This window comes from Rana temporaria, chromosome 1 (assembly GCF_905171775.1).
Source record: "Rana temporaria chromosome 1, aRanTem1.1, whole genome shotgun sequence".
NCBI lineage: Eukaryota > Metazoa > Chordata > Amphibia > Anura > Ranidae > Rana > Rana temporaria.
The window spans coordinates 288,638-312,525 of NC_053489.1; the positions used below are offsets into that span (position 1 = coordinate 288,638).

At 52.5% G+C, this 23,888-nt stretch overlaps 1 protein-coding gene across 1 annotated transcript in view; it reads left to right on the plus strand.

The window, feature by feature from the left end:
* The first annotated feature begins 993 nt into the window (after positions 1-993).
* The window catches only part of RTKN (rhotekin), a 102,318-nt gene continuing 79,423 nt past the window's right edge, over positions 994-23,888 (plus strand). Inside the window, exon 1 of the mRNA XM_040328972.1 lies at positions 994-2,999. Coding sequence (XP_040184906.1) covers positions 2,889-2,999 — 111 coding nt within the window. The 5' untranslated portion in view covers positions 994-2,888. The remainder of the gene's footprint in view (positions 3,000-23,888) is intronic.

The following is a 23,888-nucleotide window of genomic DNA, read 5'->3' on the forward strand; positions in this document are numbered from 1 at the left end:
GGAGGAGAAGTGACAGTCGGAGAGGGAAGGAGACGTCTCGTAGAAGGGATTTGGAGGAGAAGTGACAGTCAGAGAGGGAAGGAGACGTCTCATAGAAGGGATTTGGTGGAGAAGTGACAGTTGGAGAGGGAAGGAGACGTCTCGTAGAAGGGATTTGGAGAAGTGACAGTCGGAGAGGGAAGGAGACGTCTCGTAGAAGGATTTGGAGGAGAAGTGACAGTCAGAGAGGGAAGGAGACGTCTCGTAGAAGGGATTTGGAGGAGAAGTGACAGCCAGAGAGTGAAGGAGATGTCTCGTAGACGGGATTTGGAGGAGAAGTGACAGTCAGAGAGGGAAGGAGACGTCTCGTAGAAGGGATTTGGTGGAGAAGTGACAGAGAGGGAAGGAGACGTCTCGTAGAAGGGTTTGGAGGAGAAGTGACAGCCAGAGAGGGAAGGAGATGTCTCGTAGAAGGGATTTGGTGGAGAAGTGACAGTCAGAGAGGGAAGAAGACGTCTCGTAGAAGGGATTTGGAGGAGAAGTGACAGTCAGAGAGGGAAGGAGATGTCTCGTAGACGGGGTTTGGAGGAGAAGTGACAGTCGGAGAGGGAAGGAGACGTCTCCTAGAAGGGATTTGGAGGAGAAGTGACAGTCAGAGAGGGAAGGAGACGTCTCGTAGACGGGGTTTGGAGGAGAAGTGACAGTCGGAGAGGGAAGGAGACGTCTCGTAGACGGGATTTGGAGGAGAAGTGACAGTCAGAGAGGGAAGGAGACGTCTCGTAGACGGGATTTGGAGGAGAAGTGACAGTCAGAGAGTGAAGGAGATGTCTCATAGAAGGGATTTGGAGGAGAAGTGACAGCCAGAGAGTGAAGGAGATGTCTCGGAGACGGGATTTGGAGGAGAAGTGACAGTCAGAGAGGGAAGGAGACGTCTCGTAGAAGGGGTTTGGAGGAGAAGTGACAGTCGGAGAGTGAAGGAGACGTCTCGTAGACGGAATTTTGAGGAGAAGTGACAGTCAGAGAGGGAAGGAGACGTCTCGTAGAAGGGGTTTGGAGGAGAAGTGACAGTCAGAGAGGGAAGGAGACGTCTCGTAGACGGGATTTTGAGGAGAAGTGACAGTCAGAGAGGGAAGGAGACGTCTCGTAGAAGGGTTTGGAGGAGAAGTGACAGTCGGAGAGGGAAGGAGACGTCTCGTAGAAGGGATTTGGAGGAGAAGTGACAGTCAGAGAGGGAAGTAGACGTCTCGTAGAAGGGATTTGGAGGAGAAGTGACAGTCGGAGAGGGAAGGAGATGTCTCGTAGACGGGATTTGGAGGAGAAGTGACAGTCGGAGAGGGAAGGAGACGTCTCGTAGAAGGGATTTGGTGGAGAAGTGACAGTCGGAGAGGGAAGGAGACGTCTCGTAGACGGGATTTGGAGGAGAAGTGACATTGGGAGGTTGGGTTACAGAAGTACGGGGGAGGGACTCTGAGAGTTCCTGGCATCCCGCTGAGAGACATCAAGAATGAACAAGTCAGAGCAGAGAGAGGCGGGGGCAGGGAGTGGGGATTGTTCAGGGATCAGGAAGGCTCTGGATGTAGATCTGGATCCGAATGAGCCGACTCCTGGAAGAGTCTGATTTCTGGAGTTCCGACACCTCGGAGAACAAGGAAAAGATTGGACCTGGTTCCGAATGAGAAGATTCTTGGAAGAGTCGGGTTGCTGCTGATCTGTCACCTTGTTTGACATGGGGAAGTTCTGATCCGATTCGGATTGTGCTGCAGACTCATGGAAGGATTGAATTGCTGAACATCTGTTATGTTGGAGGACACGGAAACGTTTGGATCTGGTTCTGAGTAAGAAGATTCTTGGAAGCTTTTGATTTCTGGAGATCCAGAACCTTGGTGGACCTTGGTGAAGTTCTAATTGGGTCCTCCTGAATTCCTGGAAGAATTGAGTTGCTGCTGATCTGGGACCTTGGTGGACACAGTAGAGTTCTGATCACCTTGGTGGACATGGGAGAGTTCTGATCATCTTGGTGGACACGGGAAAGTTCTGATCACCTTGGTGGACACGGGAGAGTTCTGATAATCTTGGTGGACAGGGGAGAGTTCTGATCACCTTGGTGGACACGGGAGAGTTCTGATAATCTTGGTGGACACGGGAGAGCTCTGATAATCTTGGTGGACACGGGAGAGTTCTGATAATCTTGGTGGACACGGGAGAGTTCTGATAATCTTGGTGGACAGGGGAGAGTTCTGATAATCTTGGTGGACAGGGGAGAGTTCTGATCACCTTGGTGGACACGGGAGAGTTCTGATAATCTTGGTGGACACGGGAGAGCTCTGATAATCTTGGTGGACACGGGAGAGTTCTGATAATCTTGGTGGACACGGGAGAGTTCTGATAATCTTGGTGGACACAGGAGAGTTCTGATCACCTTGGTGGACACGGGAGAGTTCTGATCACCTTGGTGGACACGGGAAGGTTCTGATCACCTTGGTGGACACGGGAAGGTTCTGATCATCTTGGTGGACACGGGAGGGTTCTGATCACCTTGGTGGACAAGGGAGAGTTCTGATCACCTTGGTGGACACAGGAGAGTTCTGATCACCTTGGTGGACACGGGAGGGTTCTGATCACCTTGGTGAACACATGAGAGTTCTGATCTGGTCCGGATAAGCCAAATCGTGGAGGTTTCAGGTTTTCGGAGATCATAGACCTTGTTGGACATAGGAGAGTCCTGACTTGGTTCTGAATGAACGGGTTTCTGGAAGAGTCGCATGGCATAATGTCTGCTACTTTGGTGGATACCTAAAAATTTGGATCTGGTTGATTGATTGGGAAGATTCCTGGAGATTGGCGCCACTCCAGATTCTGGATCCATTTTCCTGCTCTGGATTAAAATCTTTTTTTTCCCCATTCTGACCATGTTTTGCCGGAACCACCGCACCCGGGTCACAGTGGCCCGATGTTCCGCCCTGGAGATGGAGATCCGGAGGGGGCGATTCCGGAGGAGTATGTTCATCGACACCCCCCAGGTATGAACCCATTTATAATGTGAGGGCTTCTCACACTCATCATTGTGTATGTTTTATGGCAAATCTACACTCAGCACAGGGATGGTGGGAACCCCTCATAATGGGGCACAGCGGGTGTACAGACCCGGGAACTCAGCACAGGGATGGTGGGAACCCCTCATAATGGGGCACAGCGGGTGTACAGACCCGGGAACTCAGCACAGGGATGGTGGGAACCCCTCATAATGGGCACAGCGGGTGTACAGACCCGGGAACTCAGCACAGGGATGGTGGGAACCCCTCATAATGGGCACAGCGGGGGGTACAGACCTGGGAACTCAGCACAGGGATGGTGGGAACCCCTCATAATGGGCACAGCGGGTGTACAGACCCGGGAACTCAGCACAGGGATGGTGGGAACCCCTCATAATGGGCACAACGGGTGTACAGACCAGGGAACTCAGCACAGGGATGGTGGGAACCCCTCATAATGGGCACAGCGGGTGTACAGACCCGGAACTCAGCACAGGGATGGTGGGAACCCCTCATAATGGGCACAGCGGGTGTACAGATCCGGGAACTCAGCACAGGGGTGGTGGGAACCCCTCATAACCAATGAGTAGACTCTTACACATAACCCCCCCCCCCCCTCGTATCTGAACTTGTATAATGGATTTTCCTTCCCTCTAACATTAATTAACCTCTCCAGTAATTTACTAATCCTATCTGGAGACAGAAGCTTCCACCAGAGACTAATCTGTATTATCACTGGGGGGGCGGAGTAATGGGGGGGCGGAGTAATGGGGGGGGGGGGTAATGATCAGTATGTTCAGGTCTGAGTGCTGTTCATGTGTGGTGCAGATTGCAGTAGCTGGACAGTTGGACTATTCAGTAACTTCTGTATAGGACGGCACAGACTTTAGATTTAGCTGTTACTCCCCCCCCCCCCCCCCTCCCGTAGATTGCGGCACACACGATGATGTCACCGGGTCCTGAGTGCGGTGGAGGGTAGAGGTGTGACTCGCGCGTATTTTTTATTATGATTGGTTGGGATTAGGACTTGTTCACTCTTGTCGGTGTTTTTGTAGAATCCCATTCATTATTACTACGTGACTCGGTCACATCCCTGAGCAGCTTCCAGTATTAGACGATCCCGTATTTTCGTTGCACTTAAAGTGGAACTCCGGGTGCAATTTTTTTTGTTTTTATTTGACTATGTTCTTTAATTGCCATAAACTATAGAAATCTACAAAACGTCAGTTGGCCCTTCTTTGTGGCCATCACACCAATATGAAATCAATGGACATCCCGTTCCAAAAACCAAGACCAATATCGTGGAGCCCACTTTGTAGACACCTGACCATCATACCTAGACTATGTCCAATGAGCCCATATAGGGGGACCAACTCCACAATAATGGCCATGGTTTTATAATGGGATGTCCAATGAGCTCACATACTCTAGGTATGATGGTCAGGTGTCTACAAAGTGGGCCAACTCCACATTGATGGTCTTGGTTTTTGGAATGGGATGTCCATTGATTTCATATTGGTGTGATGGCCACAAAGAAGGGCCAACTCCTTATTAACGGTCACGTTTTTAACAAGATGTCCAATGAACCCGTATACATTAGGTGTAATGGTGAGATGTCCATAAAAGGGGGCCAACTCCATGTTAATGGCCATGGTTTTGGAACGGGATGTCCAATGATCTTTAATACTGTAGGTATGATGGTCAGGTGTCTACAAAGGGGACCAACTCCATTATATTGGCCATGGTTTTATAATGGGGTGTCCAATGAGCCCATATAGGTGTGTTGGTCCGGTATCCTCAAAGAGGGGCCGGCTTCATTTCAATGTCTATAGTCTAAAAATGGGGTGTCCAATGAGCCCATAAAGGGGGACCAACTCCACAATGATAGCCATGGTTTTATAACGGGATGTCCAATGAGCTCACATACTCTAGGTATGATGGTCAGGTGTCTACAAAGTGGGCCAACTCCACGATAATGGTCTTGGTTTTTGGAATGGGATGTCCATTGATTTCATATTGGTGTGATGGCCACAAAGAAGGGCCAACTCCTTATTAACGGTCACGTTTTTAACAAGATGTCCAATAAACCCATATACATGAGGTGTAATGGTGAGATGTCCATAAAAGGGGGCCAACTCCACGTTAATGGCCATTGTTTTATAATAGGACGTTCGATGAGCTCATATATTGTAGGTATGATGGTCAGGTGTCTACAAAGTGGGCCAACTCCACATTAATGGTCTTGGTTTTTGGAATGGGATGTCCATTGATTTCATATTGGTGTGATGGCCACAAAGAAAGGCCAACTTCTTATTAACGGTCACGGTTTTTAACAGGATGCCCAATGAGCTCATATAGGTATGGTGGTGAGGCGTCTACAAAGGGGGTAAACCCATAATCATGGTCATGGTTTTGGAATGGGATGTCCAATGAGCTCTTATAGATGTGATGGTCAGGTATCTACAAAGGGGGGCCCAATTTATATTAATGTCTGTGTCTATTGTAGGCCCGTATACATGAGGTGTAATGGTGAGATGTCCATAAAAGGGGGCCAACTCCACGTTAATGGCCATGGTTTTATAACGGGACGTCCGATGAGCTCATATATTGTAGGTATGATGGTCAGGTGTCTACAAAATGGGCCAACTCCACATTGATGGTCTTGGTTTTTGGAATGGGATGTCCATTGATTTCATATTGGTGTGATGGCCACAAAGAAGGGCCAACGTCATGGTTTTTAACAGGATGTCCAATGAGCTCATATAGGTATGGTGGTGAGGCGTCTACAAAGGGGGTAAACCCCATAATAATGGTCATGGTTTTGGAATGGGATGTCCAATGAGCTCTCATAGATGTGATGGTCAGGTGTCTACAAAGGGGGTAACCCCCATAAAAGGGGTCACGGTTTTGGAATGGGTCATTCGATGAGTTCATTAAGGTGTAATGGTCAGGTATCTACAAGGAGGGGCCCAATTTATATTAATGTCTGTGTCTATTGTAGGCCCGTATACATGAGGTGTAATGGTGAGATGTCCATAAAAGGGGGCCAACTCCACGTTAATGGCCATGGTTTGATAACGGGGCGTCCGGTGACCTCCTATAGGGGTGAAGGTTGGGTGTACGGAGACGTTTGTGGTACGGAGACGTTGGTGGTACGGAGACGTTTGTGGTACGGAGACGTTGGTGGTACGGAGACGTTTGTGGTACGTCGCTGTCATGCTCTGTGTGGTTCACCTCAATGACTAGAGGAATTCCTGAGAACAGTTTGATAAATAGAAGTTGATATCAGCCGACGATCGATTTCCGGCTCTTATAAAGCGGCCGCAGGGTGTTTATAGGAAGGCCGGAGCAGATTTGTAATCTGTATCTGCATTCCTGGCAGGAGGGAGCAGCAATCATTAACAGGTCATTCAGGAGTGGAACCTTCCCGCCCCCCCCCTACTACTCTCCATCCCTAATCTCCCTGCTGTGAGCTGCACTCTGCATGCCAACATGGAGGAAGTTGTTGTCACCCCCGGGGGTGGGATCGGTCATGATTCCGGTCATAGAGGATTTCCACTTGGTGGGATCTCTGCTGTGACTCATATTTGACGTTCGTGTTCTCGGCGTGTTCCTGTCCCAGCATGTCCGCCCCCGTGTATCAGGAGAGGCCGGGAGACGGTACAAAGGCCCAGCTGGGTGAATAATGAATCTCTATCAATGGATCATTTGTCTTCTATAATACAGAACTAACCAAGAGCTGAGAAAAACCATCACCAACCCACGAAATCTCCATGCCGGGGCTATAGATTCATCCTGAGTCCCTGGAGATCAGACCCCTTCTATAACATGACCCGATCCCCGGAGATCAGACTTCTTCTATAACATGACCCGATCCCTGGAGATCAGACCCCTTCTATAACATGACCCGATCCCCCGGAGATCAGACCCCTTCTATAACATGACCCGATCCCCCGGAGATCAGACCCCTTCTATAACATGACCTGATCCCCCGGAGATCAGACCCCTTCTATAACATGACCCGATCCCCGGAGATCAGACCCCTTCTATAACATGACCTGATCCCCCGGAGATCAGACCCCTTCTATAACATGACCCGATCCCCCGGAGATCAGACCCCTTCTATAACATGACCCGATCCCCGGAGATCAGACTTCTTCTATAACATGACCCGATCCCTGGAGATCAGACCCCTTCTATAACATGACCCGATCCCCCGGAGATCAGACCCCTTCTATAACATGACCCGATCCCCCGGAGATCAGACCCCTTCTATAACATGACCTGATCCCCCGGAGATCAGACCCCTTCTATAACATGACCCGATCCCCGGAGATCAGACCCCTTCTATAACATGACCCGATCCCCCCGGAGATCAGACTTCTTCTATAACATGACCCGATCCCCCGGAGATCAGACCCCTTCTATAACATGACCCGATCCCCCAGAGATCAGACCCCTTCTATAACATGACCCGATCCCCCGGAGATCAGACCCCTTCTATAACATGACCCGATCCCCTGGAGATCAGACCCCTTCTATAACATGACCCGATCCCCCGGAGATCAGACCCCTTCTATAACATGACCCTGATCCCTTCCCTTCGGACCCCAATCCCAGCTATATAACCTCATTCTACAAGAACAGGATTCAGGACCCCTCTGAGCTCCCCAAGGGTCGGCTATATAACTCCCATCTACAAGTTCAGGCCTTGGCCCCATCTTAGCTCTCAGAGGGCCAGCTATATTACCCCCTTTTACAAGAACTGACTCTGGGACCCTTTTGGCCTCTCCAGGGGTCGGCTATATGAACCCCTTCTACAAGAATGGTCTCTGGGACCCTTCTGGCCTCTCCAGGGGTCGGCTATATGAACCCCTTCTACAAGAATGGTCTCTGGGACCCTTCTGGCCTATCCAGGGGCCGGCTATATAACCCCCTTCTACAAGAACCGACTCTGGGACCCTTCTGGCCTCTCCAGGGGCCGGCTATATAACCCCCTTCTACAAGAACTGACTCTGGGACCCTTCTGGCCTCTCCAGGGGCCGGCTATATAACCCCCTTCTACAAGAACTGACTCTGGGACCCTTCTGGCCTCTCCAGGGGCCGGCTATATAACCCCCTTCTACAAGAACCGTCTCTGGGACCCTTCTGGCCTCTCCAGGGGCCGGCTATATAACCCTCTTCTACAGGAACCGACTCTGGGACCTTTCTGGCCTCTCCAGGGGCCGGCTATATAACCCCCTTCTACAAGAACCGACTCTGGGACCCTTCTGGCCTCTCCAGGGGCCGGCTATATAACCCCCTTCTACAAGAACCGACTCTGGGACCCTTCTGGCCTCTCCAGGGGCCGGCTATATAACCCTCTTCTACAAGAACCGACTCTGGGACCTTTCTGGCCTATCCAGGGGCCGGCTATATAACCCCCTTCTACAAGAACCGTCTCTGGGACCCTTCTGGCCTCTCCAGGGGCCGGCTATATAACCCCCTTGTACAAGAACCGACTCTGGGACCCTTCTGGCCTCTCCAGGGGCTGACTATATAACCCCCTTCTACAAGAACCGACTCTGGGACCCTTCTGGCCTCTCCAGGGGCCGGCTATATAACCCCCTTCTACAAGAATGGTCTCTGGGACCCTTCTGGCCTCTCCAGGGGCTGACTATATAACCCCCTTCTACAAGAACCGACTCTGGGACCCTTCTGGCATCTCCAGGGGCCGGCTATATAACCCCCTTCTACAAGAATGGTCTCTGGGACCCTTCTGGCCTCTCCAGGGGCCGGCTATATAACCCCCTTCTACAAGAACCGACTCTGGGACCCTTCTGGCCTCTCCAGGGGCCGGCTATATAACCCCCTTCTACAAGAACCGACTCTGGGACCCTTCTGGCCTCTCCAGGGGACGGCTATATAACCCCCTTCTACAAGAACCGACTCCGGGACCTTTCTGGCCTCCCCAGGGGTCGGCTATATAACCCCCTTCTACAAGAACCGACTCTGGGACCCTTCTGGCCTATCCAGGGGCCGGCTATATAACCCCCTTCTACAAGAATGGTCTCTGGGACCCTTCTGGCCCCTCCAGGGGCCGGCTATATAACCCCCTTCTACAAGAACCGACTCTGGGACCCTTCTGGCCTCTCCAGGGGCCGGCTATATAACCCCCTTCTACAAGAACCGACTCTGGGACCCTTCTGGCCTCTCCAGGGGCCGGCTATATAACCCCCTTCTACAAGAACCGACTCTGGGACCCTTCTGGTCTATCCAGGGGCCGGCTATACAACCCCCTTCTACAATAACTGACTCTGGGACCCTTCTGGCCTCTCCAGGGGCCGGCTATATAACCTCCTTCTACAAGAACCGACTCTGGGACCCTTCTGGCCTCTCCATGGGCCGGCTATATAACCCCCTTCTACAAGAACCGACTCTGGGACCCTTCTGGCCTCTCCAGGGGCCGGCTATATAACCCCCTTCTACAAGAAACGACTCTGGGACCTTTCTGGCCTCTCCATGGGCCGGCTATATAACCTCCTTCTACAAGAACCGACTCTGGGACCCTCCTGGCCTCTCCAGGGGCCAGCTATATAACCCCCTTCTACAAGAACCGACTCTGGGACCCTTCTGGCCTCTCCAGGGGCTGGCTATATAACCCCCTTCTACAAGAACCGACTCTGGGACCCTTCTGCGTTCCCCAGGGGCCGGCTATATAACCCCCTTCTACAAGAACCGACTCTGGGACCCTTCTGGCCTCTCCAGGGGCCGGCTATATAACCCCCTTCTACAAGAACCGACTCTGGGACCCTCCTGGCCTCTCCAGGGGCCAGCTATATAACCCCCTTCTACAAGAACCGACTCTGGGACCCTTCTGGCCTCTCCAGGGGCCGGCTATATAACCCCCTTCTACAAGAACCGACTCTGGGACCCTTCTGCGTTCCCCAGGGGCCGGCTATATAACCCCCTTCTACAAGAACCGACTCTGGGACCCTTCTGGCCTCTCCAGGGGCTGACTATATAACCCCCTTCTACAAGAACCGACTCTGGGACCCTTCTGGCCTCTCCAGGGGCCGGCTATATAACCCCCTTCTACAAGAATGGTCTCTGGGACCCTTCTGGCCCCTCCAGGGGCCGGCTATATAACCCCCTTCTACAAGAACCGACTCTGGGACCCTTCTGGCCTCTCCAGGGGCCGGCTATATGAACCCCTTCTACAAGAACCGACTCTGGGACCCTTCTGGCCTCTCCAGGGGCCGGCTATATAACCCCCTTCTACAAGAACCGACTCTGGGACCCTTCTGGTCTATCCAGGGGCCGGCTATAAAACCCCCTTCTACAATAACTGACTCTGGGACCCTTCTGGCCTCTCCAGGGGCCGGCTATATAACCTCCTTCTACAAGAACCGACTCTGGGACCCTTCTGGCCTCTCCATGGGCCGGCTATATAACCCCCTTCTACAAGAACCGACTCTGGGACCCTTCTGGCCTCTCCAGGGGCCGGCTATATAACCCCCTTCTACAAGAAACGACTCTGGGACCTTTCTGGCCTCTCCAGGGGCCGGCTATATAACCTCCTTCTACAAGAACCGACTCTGGGACCCTCCTGGCCTCTCCAGGGGCCAGCTATATAACCCCCTTCTACAAGAACCGACTCTGGGACCCTTCTGGCCTCTCCAGGGGCTGGCTATATAACCCCCTTCTACAAGAACCGACTCTGGGACCCTTCTGCGTTCCCCAGGGGCCGGCTATATAACCCCCTTCTACAAGAACCGACTCTGGGACCCTTCTGGCCTCTCCAGGGGCCGGCTATATAACCCCCTTCTACAAGAACCGACTCTGGGACCTTTCTGAGCTCTCCAGGGGCCGGCTATATAACCCCCTTCTACAAGAACCGACTCTGGGACCCTTCTGGCCTCTCCAGGGGCCGGCTATATAACCCCCTTCTATAAGTACCGACTCTGGGACCCTTCTGGCCTCTCCAGGGGCCGGCTATATAACCCCCTTCTACAAGAACCGACTCTGGGACCCTTCTGAGCTCTCCAGGGGCCGGCTATATAACCCCCTTCTACAAGAACCGTCTCTGGGACCCTTCTGGCCTCTCCAGGGGCCGGCTATATAACCCCCTTCTACAAGAACCGACTCTGGGACCCTTCTGGCCTCTCCAGGGGCCGGCTTTCTAACCCCCTTCTACAAGAACCGTCTCTGGGACCCTTCTGGCCTCTCCAGGGGCCGGCTATATAACCCCCTTCTACAAGAACCGTCTCTGGGACCCTTCTGGCCTCTCCAGGGGCCGGCTATATAACCCCCTTCTACAAGAACCGACTCTGGGACCCTTCTGGCCTCTCCAGGGGCCGGCTATATAACCCCCTTCTACAAGAATGGTCTCTGGGACCCTTCTGGCCTCTCCAGGGGCCGGCTATATAACCCCCTTCTACAAGAACCGACTCTGGGACCTTTCTGGCCTCCCCAGGGGACGGCTATATAACCCCCTTCTACAAGAACCGACTCTGGGACCCTTCTGCGTTCCCCAGGGGCCGGCTATATAACCCCCTTCTACAAGAACCGACTCTGGGACCCTTCTGGCCTCTCCAGGGGCCGGCTATATAACCCCCTTCTACAAGAACCGACTCTGGGACCCTTCTGGCCTCTCCAGGGGCCGGCTATATGAACCCCTTCTACAAGAACCGACTCTGGGACCCTTCTGGCCTCTCCAGGGGCCGGCTATATAACCCCCTTCTACAAGAACCGACTCTGGGACCCTTCTGGTCTATCCAGGGGCCGGCTATACAACCCCCTTCTACAATAACTGACTCTGGGACCCTTCTGGCCTCTCCAGGGGCCGGCTATATAACCTCCTTCTACAAGAACCGACTCTGGGACCCTTCTGGCCTCTCCATGGGCCGGCTATATAACCCCCTTCTACAAGAACCGACTCTGGGACCCTTCTGGCCTCTCCAGGGGCCGGCTATATAACCCCCTTCTACAAGAAACGACTCTGGGACCTTTCTGGCCTCTCCAGGGGCCGGCTATATAACCTCCTTCTACAAGAACCGACTCTGGGACCCTCCTGGCCTCTCCAGGGGCCAGCTATATAACCCCCTTCTACAAGAACCGACTCTGGGACCCTTCTGGCCTCTCCAGGGGCTGGCTATATAACCCCCTTCTACAAGAACCGACTCTGGGACCCTTCTGCGTTCCCCAGGGGCCGGCTATATAACCCCCTTCTACAAGAACCGACTCTGGGACCCTTCTGGCCTCTCCAGGGGCCGGCTATATAACCCCCTTCTACAAGAACCGACTCTGGGACCTTTCTGAGCTCTCCAGGGGCCGGCTATATAACCCCCTTCTACAAGAACCGACTCTGGGACCCTTCTGGCCTCTCCAGGGGCCGGCTATATAACCCCCTTCTATAAGTACCGACTCTGGGACCCTTCTGGCCTCTCCAGGGGCCGGCTATATAACCCCCTTCTACAAGAACCGACTCTGGGACCCTTCTGGGCTCTCCAGGGGCCGGCTATATAACCCCCTTCTACAAGAACCGTCTCTGGGACCCTTCTGGCCTCTCCAGGGGCCGGCTATATAACCCCCTTCTACAAGAACCGACTCTGGGACCCTTCTGGCCTCTCCAGGGGCCGGCTTTCTAACCCCCTTCTACAAGAACCGTCTCTGGGACGCTTCTGGCCTCTCCAGGGGCCGGCTATATAACCCCCTTCTACAAGAACCGTCTCTGGGACCCTTCTGGCCTCTCCAGGGGCCGGCTATATAACCCCCTTCTACAAGAACCGACTCTGGGACCCTTCTGGCCTCTCCAGGGGCCGGCTATATAACCCCCTTCTACAAGAATGGTCTCTGGGACCCTTCTGGCCTCTCCAGGGGCCGGCTATATAACCCCCTTCTACAAGAACCGACTCTGGGACCTTTCTGGCCTCCCCAGGGGACGGCTATATAACCCCCTTCTACAAGAACCGACTCTGGGACCCTTCTGCGTTCCCCAGGGGCCGGCTATATAACCCCCTTCTACAAGAACCGACTCTGGGACCCTTCTGGCCTCTCCAGGGGCCGGCTATATAACCCCCTTCTACAAGAACCGACTCTGGGACCCTTCTGGCCTCTCCAGGGGCCGGCTATATAACCCCCTTCTACAAGAACCGACTCTGGGCACCGTCTGAGCTCTCCAGGGGTCAGCTATGTAAGCCCCGTCTACATGAGCAGACCCAAACCCCATCATAGCTCTCCAAGGACTGGCTATATAACCTCCTTCTAAAAACAAATTAGTCATGGGCCCTAACCCAGCTTCCCATTGGGCCCCTTATATAACGCCCCATCTACATGAACACTTAGACGGGGTCCGCCTTGTTTATTACCATTGTAGTGTTGTTGGACTCGTCACCCCTGTGCAATGCATGCTGGGAAATCTGTTCCTTTTCCCAACAGCTGGACGCAGATGATTTTCCTTGTAAACAATGGAATTCTTCGAGTGAATGTGTCTCTTATGCCGCGTACACACCATCACTTTATGTGATGAAAAAAAATGACGTTTTTAAAAACGTCACTTTAATTGACCGTGTGTGGGGGAAAACGTTGTTTTATGTCTTGTAAAAAACGACCAAAAAAAATTGAAGCATGCTTCAATTTTATGTGTCGTTTTTCAAAAGTGCACTTTTTACTTCACAGAAATTGACCGTGTGTAGCAAAAAACGTCGTTTTCTAAGACGTTTTTTCATCCACGCATGCCCAGAAGCTACTTATGAAGCGAGCTTCAATGGTAAAACGTGGTGGAACGTAACCTCGCTTTGCTAGAATATTGTGAGAAAACGATGGTGTGTAGGCAACTTCGTCTTTGAAAATTGAAGTTTCAAAAACGTAATTTTTTACTTCACAGAAAGTGTCGTTTTTTTTCATCACATAAAGTGATGGTGTGTACGCGGCATTATTCTGGAAAATTTAAATCAAATGTGGAAAAATGCATCAGCGGAATTCTCCTTCTGTGAACGCCGTTCCTTCCTTTCCTTTCTTTATCTGTGACGCCCCCCCCCCCCCCTTCTTTATAGATTAAGTGAGGAGGCCCACCCACCACATTACAGATCCAATAGGGATGATCAGGACGGTGTGAGGGTGGAGTCAGGAGGTAGGGAGTGGAGATTCGCACATAACTTCAGCTGCCTATATTTCTGCATCTACTGATTGTTGAGACAACCCATTATCAGATGCTCCCCGAAAGTGGCCATGATGAGGTGGGTCCCTCATGACGGTCAAAGTGTTTGCTATATTCAGGTGGGACCTTCATGATGGCCAAAGTGGTGGCCATGTTCAAGTGGGACCCTCATGATGGCTAAAGTGGTGGCCATGTTTAAGTGGGACCTGCATGATGGCCAAAGTAGTGGCCATGTTCAAGTGGGAGTTTCACGATTGCCAAAGTGGTGTCCATGTTGAAGTGGGACCTTCATGATGGCCATGTTGAAGTGGGACCTTCATGATGGCCAAAGTGGTGGCCACGTTGATATGAGACCTTTATGATGGCCAAAGTGGTGGCCATGTTGAAATGGGACCTTCATGATGGTCATGTTCAAGTGGGACCTTCATGATGGCCAAAGTGGTGGCCATGTTGAAGTGGGACCTTCATGATGGTCATGTTCAAGTGGGAACTTCATGATTGCCAAAGTGGTGGCCATGTTGAAGTGGGACCTTCATGATGGCCAATGTGGTGGCCATGTTCAAGTGGGACCTTCATGATGGCTTAAGTGGTGGCCATGTTCAAGTGGGACCTTCACGATTGCCAAAGTGGTGGCCATGTTGAATTAGGACCTTCATGATGGCCATGTTTAAGTGAGACCTTCATGATGGCCAAAGTGGTGACCATGTTGAAGTGGGAGTGGTGTCCATGTTCAGGTGGGACCTTCATGATGGCCAAAGTGGCAGGGGTGCTGATCTGGGAACCCTCCAGCCCGTTCCCTGTCGCGGAATGTCTGCTTCCATCGCAGCCTTCTCACACAGGAGCGCCCCCAGTCTTCTTCCTGTGTCGGGGTGTTTGCACACACGGTCACAGCTACTCATAAAGAACATTTTCAGCATTCCGGCGATTTTGTGACAATTCCATGCAGAGATGAGCAGATGAGGTCTCAGTGAAAGATCTCTGTGTGTGTATGTGGCCGGCTTGTAAACATTCCACCCCCCCCCTTTCTGGGACCCCGGACTTGTGACTCGGAGATGGGAGGCTGAGCTGGGCTCTGTCAGGTCATGTGTTCTGGATTAGAGACGCTTAACCTTCTTTTACTGAAACTGGAGCAGATCCCTGAAAAGACATTACTAAAGTGAAATTCCTCCATACAATCTGGGATCTGATCTGTGAGATCGATCTTCAGGAGAAGATGTTATTGGTTAGATGTAAGGGGGTGCACGGTTGCAGTGAGTAGATGTAAGGGGGTGCACGGTGGCAGAGAGTAGATGTAAGGGGGTGCACGGTTGCAGTGAGTGGATGTAAGGGGGTGCACGGTTGCAGTGAGTAGATGTAAGGGGGTGCACGGTTGCAGTGAGTGGATGTAAGGGGGTGCACGGTGGCAGTGAGTGGATGTAAGGGGGTGCACGGTTGCAGTGAGTAGATGTAAGGGGGTGCACGGTCGTAGTGAGTAGATGTAAGGGGGTGCACGGTTGCAGTGAGTAGATGTAAGGGGGTGCACGGTTGCAGTGAGTGGATGTAAGGGGGTGCACGGTGGCAGTGAGTGGATGTAAGGGGGTGCACGGTTGCAGTGAGTAGATGTAAGGGGGTGCACGGTTGCAGTGAGTAGATGTAAGGGGGTGCACGGTTGCAGTGAGTGGATGTAAGGGGGTGCACGGTGGCAGTGAGTGGATGTAAGGGGGTGCACGGTTGCAGTGAGTAGATGTAAGGGGGTGCGCGGTTGCAGTGAGTAGATGTAAGGGGGTGCACGGTCGTAGTGAGTAGATGTAAGGGGGTGCACGGTTGCAGTGAGTGGATGTAAGGGGGTTCACGGTTGCAGTGAGTAGATGTAAGGGGGTGCACGGTTGCAGTGAGTAGATGTAAGGGGGTGCACGGTTGCAGTGAGTAGATGTAAGGGGGTGCACGGTTGCAGTGAGTAGATGTAAGGGGGTGCACGGTTGCAGTGAGTAGATGTAAGGGGGTGCACGGTTGCAGTGAGTAGATGTAAGGGGGTGCACGGTTGCAGTGAGTGGATGTAAGGGGGTGCACGGTTGCAGTGAGTAGATGTAAGGGGGTGCACGGTTGCAGTGAGTGGATGTAAGGGGGTGCACGGTGGCAGTGAGTAGATGTAAGGGGGTGCACAGTTGCAGTGAGTAGATGTAAGGGGTGCACGGTTGCAGTGAGTAGATGTAAGGGGGTGCACGGTGGCAGTGAGTAGATGTAAGGGGGTGCACGGTGGCAGTGAGTAGATGTAAGGGGGTGCGCGGTTGCAGTGAGTAGATGTAAAGGGGTGCACGGTTGCAGTGAGTAGATGTAAGGGGGTGCACGGTGGCAGTGAGTAGATGTAAGGGGGTGCACGGTTGCAGTGAGTAGATGTAAGGGGGTGCACGGTTGCAGTGAGAAGATGTAAGGGGGTGCACGGTGGCAGTGAGTAGATGTAAGGGGGTGCACAGTTGCAGTGAGTAGATGTAAGGGGGTGCATGGTTGCAGTGAGTAGATGTAAGGGGGTGCACGGTTGCAGTGAGTAGATGTAAGGGGGTGCACGGTTGCAGTGGTTAGATGTAAGTGGGTGCACGGTTGCAGTGAGTAGATGTAAGGGGGTGCACGGTTGCAGTGAGTAGATGTAAGGGGGTGCACGGTTGCAGTGAGTAGATGTAAGGGGGTGCACGGTTGCAGTGAGTGGATGTAAGGGGGTGCACGGTTGCAGTGAGTAGATGTAAGGGGGTGCACGGTGGCAGTGAGTAGATGTAAGGGGGTGCACGGTTACAGTGAGTAGATGTAAGGGGGTGCACGGTTGCAGTGAGTAGATGTAAGGGGGTGCACGGTGGCAGTGAGTAGATGTAAGGGGGTGCACGGTTGCAGTGAGTAGATGTAAGGGGGTGCACGGTTGCAGTGAGTAGATGTAAGGGGGTGCACGGTGGCAGTGAGTAGATGTAAGGGGGTGCACGGTTGCAGTGAGTAGATGTAAGGGGGTTGCACGGTTGCAGTGAGTGGATGTAAGGGGGTGCACGGTTGCAGTGAGTAGATGTAAGGGGGTGCACGGTTGCAGTGAGTAGATGTAAGGGGGTGCACGGTTGCAGTGAGTAGATGTAAGGGGGTGCACGGTTGCAGTGAGTAGATGTAAGGGGGTGCACGGTTGCAGTGAGTAGATGTAAGGGGGTGCACGGTTGCAGTGAGTGGATGTAAGGGGGTGCACGGTGGCAGTGAGTGGATGTAAGGGGGTGCACGGTTGCAGTGAGTAGATGTAAGGGGGTGCACGGTGGCAGTGAGTAGATGTAAGGGGGTGCACGGTGGCAGAGAGTAGATGTAAGGGGGTGCACGGTTGCAGTGAGTAGATGTAAGGGGGTGCACGGTTGCAGTGAGTAGATGTAAGGGGGTGCACGGTTGCAGTGAGTAGATGTAAGGGGGTGCACGGTTGCAGTGAGTAGATGTAAGGGGGTGCACGGTGGCAGTGAGTAGATGTAAGGGGGTGCACGGTTGCAGTGAGTAGATTTAAGGGGGTGCACGGTGGCAGTGAGTAGATGTAAGGGGGTGCACGGTGGCAGTGAGTAGATGTAAGGGGGTGCACGGTTGCAGTGAGTAGATGTAAGGGGGTTCACGGTTGCAGTGAGTAGATGTAAGGGGGTGCACGGTTGCAGTGAGTAGATGTAAGGGGGTGCACGGTGGCAGTGAGTAGATGTAAGGGGGTGCACGGTTGCAGTGAGTGGATGTAAGGGGGTTCACGGTTGCAGTGAGTAGATGTAAGGGGGTGCACGGTTGCAGTGAGTAGATGTAAGGGGGTGCGCGGTTGCAGTGAGTAGATGTAAGGGGGTGCACGGTTGCAGTGAGTAGATGTAAGGGGGTGCACTGTTGCAGTGAGTAGATGTAAGGGGGTGCACGGTGGCAGTGAGTAGATGTAAGGGGGTGCACGGTGGCAGTGAGTAGATGTAAGGGGGTGCACGGTTACAGTGAGTAGATGTAAGGGGGTGCGCGGTTGCAGTGAGTAGATGTAAGGGGGTGCACGGTGGCAGTGAGTAGATGTAAGGGGGTGCACGGTTACAGTGAGTAGATGTAAGGGGGTGCACGGTTGCAGTGAGTAGATGTAAGGGGGTGCACGGTTGCAGTGAGTAGATGTAAGGGGGGTGCACGGTTGCAGTGAGTAGATGTAAGGGGGTGCACGGTTGCAGTGAGTAGATGTAAGGGGGTGCACGGTTGCAGTGAGTAGATGTAAGGGGGTGCACGGTGGCAGTGAGTAGATGTAAGGGGGTGCACGGTTGCAGTGAGTAGATGTAAGGGGGTGCACGGTGGCAGTGAGTGGATGTAAGGGGGTGCACGGTTGCAGTGAGTAGATGTAAGGGGGTGCACGGTTGCAGTGAGTAGATGTAAGAGGGGGGGGAGGTTGCGCACTCTCACCCCAAGGAGAGTCCTTCTCTTGTGTCCCCCCAAGGAGAGTCCTTCTCTTGTGTCCCCCCAAGGAGAGTCCTTCTCTTGTGTCCTCCCAAGGAGAGTCTTTCTCTTGTGTCCCCCCAAGGAGAGTCCTTCTCTTGTGTCTTCCCAAGGAAAGTCCTTCTCTTGTGTCTCCCCAAGGAGAGTCCTTCTCTTGTGTCCTCCCAAGGAGAGTCCTTCTCTTGTGTCCCCCCAAGGAGAGTCCTTCTCTTGTGTCTCCCCAAGGAAAGTCCTTCTCTTGTGTCCCCCCAAGGAGAGTCCTTCTCTTGTGTCTTCCCAAGGAAAGTCCTTCTCTTGTGTCTTCCCAAGGAGAGTCCTTCTCTTGTGTCCCCCCAAGGAGAGTCCTTCTCTTGTGTCCCCCCAAGGAGAGTCCTTCTCTTGTGTCCCCCCCAAGGAGAGTCCTTCTCTTGTGTCCCCCCCAAGGAGAGTCCTTATCTTGTGTCCCCCCAAGGAGAGTCCTTCTCTTGTGTCCCCCCAAGGAGAGTCCTTCTCTTGTGTCCTCCCAAGGAGAGTCCTTCTCTTGTGTCCTCCCAAGGAGAGTCCTTCTCTTGTGTCCCCCCAAGGAGAGTCCTTCTCTTGTGTCCCCCCCAAGGAGAGTCCTTCTCTTGTGTCCTCCCAAGGAGAGTCCTTCTCTTGTGTCCCCCCAAGGAGAGTCCTTCTCTTGTGTCCCCCCAAGGAGAGTCCTTCTCTTGTGTCCCCCCCAAGGAGAGTCCTTCTCTTGTGTCCCCCCCAAGGAGAGTCCTTATCTTGTGTCCCCCCAAGGAGAGTCCTTCTCTTGTGTCCCCCCAAGGAGAGTCCTTCTCTTGTGTCCTCCCAAGGAGAGTCCTTCTCTTGTGTCCCCCCAAGGAGAGTCCTTCTCTTGTGTCCCCCCCAAGGAGAGTCCTTCTCTTGTGTCCTCCCAAGGAGAGTCCTTCTCTTGTGTCCCCCCCAAGGAGAGTCCTTCTCTTGTGTCCCCCCAAGGAGAGTCCTTCTCTTGTGTCCCCCCAAGGAGAGTCCTTCTCTTGTGTCCCCCCCAAGGAGAGTCCTTCTCTTGTGTCCTCCCAAGGAGAGTCCTTCTCTTGTGTCCCCCCCAAGGAGAGTCCTTCTCTTGTGTCCTCCCAAGGAGAGTCCTTCTCTTGTGTCCCCCCAAGGAGAGTCCTTCTCTTGTGTCCCCCCCCAAGGAGAGTCCTTCTCTTGTGTCCCCCCCAAGGAGAGTCCTTATGTTGTGTCCCCCCAAGGAGAGTCCTTCTCTTGTGTCCCCCCAAGGAGAGTCCTTCTCTTGTGTCCTCCCAAGGAGAGTCCTTCTCTTGTGTCCCCCCAAGGAGAGTCCTTCTATTGTGTCCCCCCAAGGAGAGTCCTTCTCTTGTGTCCCCCCAAGGAGAGTCCTTCTATTGTGTCCCCCCAAGGAGAGTCCTTCTCTTGTGTCCCCCCAAGGAGAGTCCTTCTCTTGTGTCCCCCCAAGGAGAGTCCTTCTCTTGTGTCCCCCCAAGGAGAGTCCTTCTCTTGTGTCCCCCCAAGGAGAGTCCTTCTCTTGTGTCCCCCCAAGGAGAGTCCTTCTCTTGTGTCCCCCCCAAGGAGAGTCCTTCTCTTGTGTCCTCCCAAGAAGAGTCCTTCTCTTGTGTCCCCCCAAGGAGAGTCCTTCTCTTGTGTCCCCCCCAAGGAGAGTCCTTCTCTTGTGTCCCCCCCAAGGAGAGTCCTTATCTTGTGTCCCCCCAAGGAGAGTCCTTCTCTTGTGTCCCCCCAAGGAGAGTCCTTCTCTTGTGTCCTCCCAAGGAGAGTCCTTCTCTTGTGTCCCCCCAAGGAGAGTCCTTCTCTTGTGTCCCCCCCCAAGGAGAGTCCTTCTCTTGTGTCCTCCCAAGGAGAGTCCTTCTCTTGTGTCACTCCAAGGAGAGTCCTTCTCTTGTGTCCCCCCAAGGAGAGTCCTTCTCTTGTGCCCCCCCCCAAGGAGAGTCCTTTTCTTGTGTCCCCCCAAGGAGAGTCCTTCTCTTGTGCCCCCCCCCAAGGAGAGTCCTTCTCTTGTGTCCCCCCAAGGAGAGTCCTTCTCTTGTGCCCCCCCCCCAAGGAGAGTCCTTCTCTTGTGTCCCCCCAAGGAGAGTCCTTCTCTTGTGTCTTCCCAAGGAGAGTCCTTCTCTTGTGTCCCCCCAAGGAGAGTCCTTCTCTTGTGTCTCCCCAAGGAAAGTCCTTCTCTTGTGTCTCCCCAAGGAGAGTCCTTTTCTTCTGTCCCCCCAAGGAGAGTCCTTCTCTTGTGTCCCCCCAAGGAGAGTCCTTCTCTTGTGTCCTCCCAAGCAGAGTCCTTCTCTTGTGTCCCCCCAATGAGAGTCCTTCTCTTGTGTCCCCCCCAAGGAGAGTCCTTCTCTTGTGTCCTCCCCAAGGAGAGTCCTTCTCTTGTGTCCTCCCCAAGGAGAGTCCTTCTCTTGTGTCCCCCCAAGGAGAGTCCTTCTCTTGTGTCCCCCCAAGGAGAGTCCTTCTCTTGTGTCCCCCCCAAGGAGAGTCCTTCTCTTGTGTCCCCCCCAAGGAGAGTCCTTCTCTTGTGTCCCCCCCAAGGAGAGTCCTTCTCTTGTGTCCTCCCAAGGAGAGTCCTTCTCTTGTGTCACTCCAAGGAGAGTCCTTCTCTTGTGTCCCCCCAAGGAGAGTCCTTCTCTTGTGCCCCCCCAAGGAGAGTCCTTCTCTTGTGCCCCCCCCCAAGTAGAGTCCTTCTCTTGTGTCCCCCCAAGGAGAGTCCTTCTCTTGTGCCCCCCCAAGGAGAGTCCTTCTCTTGTGTCCCCCCAAGGAGAGTCCTTCTCTTGTGTCCTCCCAAGGAGAGTCCTTCTCTTGTGTCCCCCCAAGGAGAGTCCTTCTCTTGTGTCCCCCCAAGGAGAGTCCTTCTCTTGTGTCCCCCCCAAGGAGAGTCCTTCTCTTGTGTCCCCCCAAGGAGAGTCCTTCTCTTGTGTCCTCCCAAGGAGAGTCCTTCTCTTGTGTCTCCCCAAGGAGAGTCCTTCTCTTGTGTCCCCCCCAAGGAGAGTCCTTCTCTTGTTTCCCCCCCAAAGAGAGCCCCTCTCTTGTGTCCTCTGTCAGGCACTAGAGGGCGCACACTCTAACAAAAAGCATATGGAGTTGCCCTTTTTGTGTCCATAACATCTTCCTCTCATCTAAGAAAAGTGTCCACAAGATTTTGGTGGGGGTTTGTAGTGTTCAGTAGGGTTCATTATGGTTCACTAGTGTTCAGTAGGGTTCAGTAGTGTTCAGTAGGGTTCAGTAGTGTTCAGTAGGGTTCAGTAGTGTTCAGTAGGGTTCAGTAGTGTTCAGTAGGGTTCATTCGTGTTCAGTAGGGTTCAGTAGTGTTCAGTAGGGTTCAGTCGTGTTCAGTAGTGTTCAGTAGGGTTCAGTAGTGTTCAGTAGGGTTCAGTAGTGTTCAGTAGGGTTCAGTCGTGTTCAGTAGTGTTCAGTAGGGTTCAGTAGGGTTCAGTAGGGTTCAGTAGTGTTCAGTAGGGTTCATTCGTGTTCAGTAGGGTTCAGTAGTGTTCAGTAGGGTTCAGTTGTGTTCAGTAGTGTTCAGTAGGGTTCAGTAGTGTTCAGTAGGGTTCAGTAGGGTTTAGTAGGGTTCAGTAGTGTTCATTAGGGTTCAGTAGGGTTCAGTAGTGTTCAGTAGGGTTCAGTAGGGTTCAGTAGTGTTCAGTAGTGTTCAGTAGGGTTCAGTAGTGTTCATTAGGGTTCAGTAGGGTTCAGTAGGGTTTAGTAGGGTTCAGTAGTGTTCATTAGGGTTCAGTAGGGTTTAGTAGGGTTCAGTAGTGTTCATTAGGGTTCAGTAGGGTTCAGTAGGGTTTAGTAGGGTTCAGTAGTGTTCATTAGGGTTCAGTAGTGTTCAGTAGGGTTCAGTAGGGTTCAGTAAGGTTGAGGTCAGGGATCTTGAGTCCCTCCACTCTTCTAGGAAGACTTTCCACAATACTGTGGAGTGCGTCTATGGGAATCTGTGCTAATTTTTAGAGATCGGGGGTTCAGTAGGGTTTAGTAGTGTTCAGTAGGGTTCAGTCGTGTTCAGTAGTGTTCAGTAGGGTTCAGTAGTGTTCAGTAGGGTTCAGTAGTGTTCAGTAGGGTTCAGTAGTGTTCAGTAGGGTTCATTCGTGTTCAGTCGTGTTCAGTAGTGTTCAGTAGGGTTCAGTAGGGTTTAGTAGGGTTCAGTAGTGTTCATTAGGGTTCAGTAGGGTTCAGTAGGGTTTAGTAGGGTTCAGTAGTGTTCATTAGGGTTCAGTAGGGTTCAGTAGGGTTCAGTAGTGTTCAGTAGGGTTCAGTAGGGTTCAGTAGAGTTCATTATGGTTCAGTAGAGTTCAGTAGTGTTCAGTAGTGTTCAGTAGTGTTCAGTAGGGTTCAGTAGTGTTCAGTAGTGTTCAGTAGGGTTCAGTAGTGTTCAGTAGGGTTCAGTAGGGTTCAGTAGTGTTCAGTAGTGTTCAGTAGTGTTCAGTAGGGTTCAGTAGTGTTCAGTAGGGTTCAGTAGTGTTCAGTAGTGTTCAGTAGGGTTCAGTAGGGTTCAGTAGTGTTCAGTAGGGTTCAGTAGGGTTCAGTAGTGTTCAGTAGTGTTCAGTAGGGTTCAGTAGGGTTCAGTAGTGTTCAGTAGGGTTTAGTAGTGTTCAGTAGGGTTCAGTAGTGTTCAGTAGGGTTCAGTAGTGTTCAGTAGGGTTCAGTAGGGTTCAGTAGAGTTCATTATGGTTCAGTAGGGTTCAGTAGTGTTCAGTAGTGTTCAGTAGTGTTCAGTAGGGTTCAGTAGTGTTCAGTAGGGTTCAGTAGTGTTCAGTAGGGTTCAGTAGTGTTCAGTAGGGTTCAGTAGTGTTCAGTAGGGTTCAGTAGTGTTCAGTAGGGTTCAGTAGTGTTCAGTAGGGTTCAGTAGTGTTCATTAGGGTTCAGTAGGGTTCAGTAGAGTTTAGTAGGGTTCAGTAGTGTTCATTAGGGTTCAGTAGTGTTCATTAGGGTTCAGTAGTGTTCAGTAGGGTTCAGTAGGGTTCAGTAGGGTTCAGTAGTGTTCAGTAGGGTTCAGTAGTGTTCAGTAGGGTTCAGTAGTGTTCAGTAGGGTTCAGTAGTGTTCAGTAGGGTTCAGTCGTGTTCAGTAGTGTTCAGTAGTGTTCAGTAGTGTTCAGTAGTGTTCATTAGGGTTCAGTAGGGTTCAGTAGGGTTTAGTAGGGTTCAGTAGTGTTCAGTAGGGTTCAGTAGTGTTCAGTAGGGTTCAGTAGTGTTCAGTAGGGTTCAGTCGTGTTCAGTAGTGTTCAGTAGTGTTCAGTAGTGTTCAGTAGTGTTCATTAGGGTTCAGTAGGGTTTAGTAGGGTTCAGTAGTGTTCATTAGGGCTCAGTAGGGTTCAGTAGTG